We start from the raw sequence: 4407 nt of genomic DNA, 5'->3' as shown, positions 1-4407 counted from the left end.
CAGAGATAGCAAAAATGCTCTTCCTTAAGTAGAAGTACACATAGATATGTGAAGAAAAAGACCGGTAAATGCTGAAATATAATTCCGCTCCTTTAAGTGAAAGTAAAATAAGAAAAAAAACATACACTCGGAAGTAAAAAAAAAAAAAAGGTCAAAGAGTTTTACTCTAAATTTTACAGTACCTGTTCATGAGAAAAATATCTGCTTATAACCAAGTTTTCCTAATAAACCTCTGTTATATATGTATACACCCACACATATATGAAATGGTATATATATATATATATATATATATATATATATATATATATATATATATATATATATATATATATATATAATTTATGGAGAAATTACAAATCACAGTTTAACAACATAATTTTATTTCTTTACTATGAATTGAATATGAACGAAGTGAAATAACAAACATATTAAAAATGAAACCATAAATAAAGAAAACTCTTGCACTCACCAAAACAAACAGCGGTCACAATCGAGCAGTCTTTTCAGTATCTCCCAACTTTTCTTCACCTTTTCATTATGGAGGTCTGTTTCTCTTCGCACTGAGATGTACAATGTACCCACTCGGGTGTCCCCATAAGTTTTTAAAAGCACCGTGGTGCATTGAGGATCTCTCTTTCGCGTCAAACTGAGATGTACGATATTGTATATCCACTTGGGTGTCCCCATAGGTTTTTAAAAGCACTGTAGTGCGTGTGTCCAGCTGTGCTTTGGTGTCTCGTTGCTGCCGAAGTTTGCAAATCCTGTGCAGCTCCAAACGCCAAATTGATCCTTTGCAAACTAAAGGCATTCCCAGCAGAACTATTTGCCAGGGTTAGCTCACGCCCCTGGGAGCCCAGTCAGAAATATGGCCAAGTCGAGACAGGTTAGCTAATTGCTTTAGATGCGTACTGTAGCTATCAGCCAAAGCCAACACCACGTAGCTTGCTTGTTGAGCATTGCACCGCCTTCCTGCAGTGAGCATCCATTCACGTCACATTCGACGTGAGGCCTCTAGATGGTGATTTTATGACTCGGTTGGCTATCACAGCTGTCCATTAACTGATACAGGCCGCTCACATGTCCATCTGTGCTTGTGCAGAAGCCCGCGCAGTGTTGATGCGAATACCCTGGCTTCTGGCTAAGGCAGAATGCATACACCCTGGTGACAAGTTAGCTGGATTCTAATTGGCTAAAAACTCCAACTTAAGACCACAACACTAGAAGGAGTGCAACCAAATGGATATGACACGAAAAGAACAGAATATGGATAATAATTTAAAAAAAAAATATATATATATATATGTGTTCATATAAATATATATATATATATATATATATATATATATATATATATATATATATATATATATATATATATATATATATATATATATATATATATATTTAGTAAAAATGAATTTAAAATAAAATTGACTTTCATTATAGTTAGAATTATTATAGTTAATTATAGTAATGATAATGATGTCAGGTATGTTTGGCCAGCAGAGAAGGCCTTGCTGGCCCTGACGACCCACCACTGGTATGAGGTATGATATAGTATGACGTATTTCATGAGTACAGTACATAAAAACCTGATACATATACTGTAAATGCATACAAGCATATATCTATAAATACATACATATTTAAATACAGTTATATGGTATACATACACACACACACACACAAATGAAATAGAAGTAATGATGCTTACAATTTTCACATCACTAGCTTTCAGAGCGGTGTTGAATAATTTTCGGTTGAAAAAACAAATGCATTTCAATGGGCCATAAATATGCGTGGATGTTCTTGTTCCTTTCCATTGCATTGCATTATTGGGCTCATCGAAAATCTGCACGTTTATAAGTCTATAATATAAGTCTAGACTTATATTTTTAAAATGATAGCAGATGTATGGATGATGTCAGTTGCGACACCACCATCTTTCCCATAGTGACTGTGTAAATCTAGCAGAGGTATCCTCAGGACGGGAGGGGGGTGGATGGGTTCATCGGGTTCATGTAGTTGATCGCACGCCTCCTCCCATTTCAGGTCGGCTGCTTCCCTCCCTGGCACTCTCTCTCAATGAGCTTGCTGCAATTCATATAGGTGATGTAAAACGCTACGGTGTGTTGCAGCAGCTAAATAATCGAGCTTGACCTTTATTCGGGACACGTCAACAAGATCAGCTGATGCCTCCGAACTCGCTGCCATCTTTAGGTCATTCGAGGCATCCGGCAAACTTGTCCGCGAGGTCCTCGCCAGATGTGGGTATGAATGCGCGTGGGGATGGAGCAATCGCGTTGTCCTGAGCTGTCTCCAAGTGGATTTTAAATGATGCTGGCCGATGGATGCTGCAGAGGAATGGAGAGAGTCAGAGGTAAGATTACATCAGAATCTTTGCCGAGACCCACATTCCCTCAGCAGTACGTGCAGAGCGGACCCCAGCAACAGCAGCAGCAGCAGCAGGGCAGCGACATCCAGGAGCTCGCCTCCAAGCGCGTCGATATCCAGAAGAAACGCTTCTACCTGGACGTGAAGCAGAGCGTGCGCGGACGCTTCCTGAAAATCGCCGAGGTGTGGATCGGCAGAGGCCGCCACGATAACATCCGAAAAAGCAAACTGACGCTATCCATGTCGATGGCACCCGCTCTCCGCTACTGCCTGGGGGACTTCATCGACTATTACGCCCGGATCGGACTGAGGGGGGCCCTCGCGGCGCCGCCGCCGCAACTCGACGAGCACGGCGGCGGCGAGCAGGGCCGCGCGCTCGATCCCCGCAGGAGAGCGCCGGAGCCCGTGTCGTCTCCCACCGGCTCCGCGGCGTCAGACGACCACGCGCACCGGGTCCTCAAGAGCGAATTCATCGAGAGGGACAACAGAAAGTACTTTCTGGACCTGAAGGAGAACCAAAGGGGGAGGTTCTTGCGCATACGACAGACTGTCAGCAAGGGGCACGGCACCATGGGCTACTACGGACAGGGCATCGAGCAGACCATCGTGCTGCCCGCGCAGGGTCTCATCGAGTTCCGGGACGCGCTCTCTCAGCTCATCGAGGACTACGGCGACGACGAGTGCGACGAGCGCGGCCGAACCACCGCCAGGAACCACGACGACAGCCCCGAGCTTCCAGAGGCCGCGTCTTTTCGCGTAGACAACAAGAGGTTTTATTTTGACGTCGGCTCCAACCGCTATGGCGTCTTTTTAAAGATCAGTGAAGTGCGACAGCCGTACAGAAACACCATCACCGTCCCTTTAAAAGCCTGGGCGAGATTCGGCGAGAATTTCATCAGGTACGAGGAGGAGATGCGCCGAATATTCCATTGTCATAAAGAGAAAAGCGCGGACGCTCGGCAGGACAGCGAGGAGCGCGACGACTGAGCGAATCGCCACAATTGCTCACGAGTGTACTAAGTGGTGTGTCTGTCCCCAAAAGACTTTTAGGTGGAATTTGAGCGCCCATAAATTCAAACTATCGGCTACCAATTCCAAAAGTACAAATCTCCCCAAACACTCTTAACCATCCCCACGCCTTCTGAACTGAATATAGTACTAATGTAAATAACAAAACACATTGCAGTCAGAAAATGATGGAAGGGTGGCAATGTGCAAAAGAAGTGCAGAAATCATATTATAACATTGCACGTCAAAAGGAAATGATGGGTAGCACTGACTGCCTGCCCACCTGCAGCAACAGCCATCTTATTGTCCCCATAACACATGTCTTACAAATGTCCAATACTCTACTTGTCCAATGTTTGGGGAAGCCAAGTGTGCGCGAAAGGCACTTTGCTACTGATGCAGGTTTTCAAAGGATATATTAGTCACACACAGATGGTATGACATTTATTGTCACCTCCACCTCAACGGTGTCAAACTCAAGGCCCAGGGGCCAGTTCCGGCCCCCCTCATCATTTTATGTGGCCCATGAAATGTTAATTATTACTTCAATTTTCTGGCTAAAAGACCAATTTATCGTCAACATTTACACATTTTTTTTGGTCACCAATACCCCTTTTGAACAGTTTTTTTGTGGCCTTAGATTTCACAATGTGTCAAATTTATTTGACTCCATGGTCACAATGGCCCTCTGACAGAAGCTATAGCTACAATGTGGCCCATGATAAAAAAAAAATGAGTTTGACACCCCTGTGTGGCTAACACATATGGATTAATACTAGGCAAACATTCTCACAAGCAGTAATAGTTTATTTCAGTACAACAGACACACATATATGCACATATATGTACAGTATGTACAGTACACACACATACACATATGTAAAGCTTGCAGTTTTGAAATTGTAGCTATTAAACTCTTGTGACACCCCCACAGAGCCCCTCACTTGGCTCTTTTCAGTTTAGAGGCATCAGGCAGTTGCAAGACATTAATGTTTATCCTGC

General features: G+C 43.5%; 1 protein-coding gene across 1 annotated transcript; it reads left to right on the top strand.

The window, feature by feature from the left end:
- The first annotated feature begins 2080 nt into the window (after nt 1-2080).
- Nucleotides 2081-4134, top strand: purg (purine-rich element binding protein G). Its single transcript, XM_088435152.1, has one exon. It carries the CDS (start codon nt 2338-2340, stop codon nt 3382-3384), a length of 1047 nt encoding a protein of 348 aa, XP_088291278.1. The 5' UTR covers nt 2081-2337; the 3' UTR covers nt 3385-4134.
- The last annotated feature ends 273 nt before the right edge of the window (nt 4135-4407 follow it).

Source organism: Hippichthys cyanospilos, chromosome 15, assembly GCF_059441005.1.
Source record: "Hippichthys cyanospilos isolate Australia breed blue-spotted pipefish chromosome 15, RoL_Hcya_1.0, whole genome shotgun sequence".
Lineage (NCBI taxonomy): Eukaryota > Metazoa > Chordata > Actinopteri > Syngnathiformes > Syngnathidae > Hippichthys > Hippichthys cyanospilos.
This window is presented reverse-complemented; position numbering and strand designations above follow the sequence as displayed.

What these genes read in the sequence shown, in the direction of transcription:
- purg (XM_088435152.1), top strand. Translation starts at nt 2,338, where the DNA reads ATGATGCTGGCCGATGGATGCTGCAGAGGAATGGAGAGAGTCAGAGGT.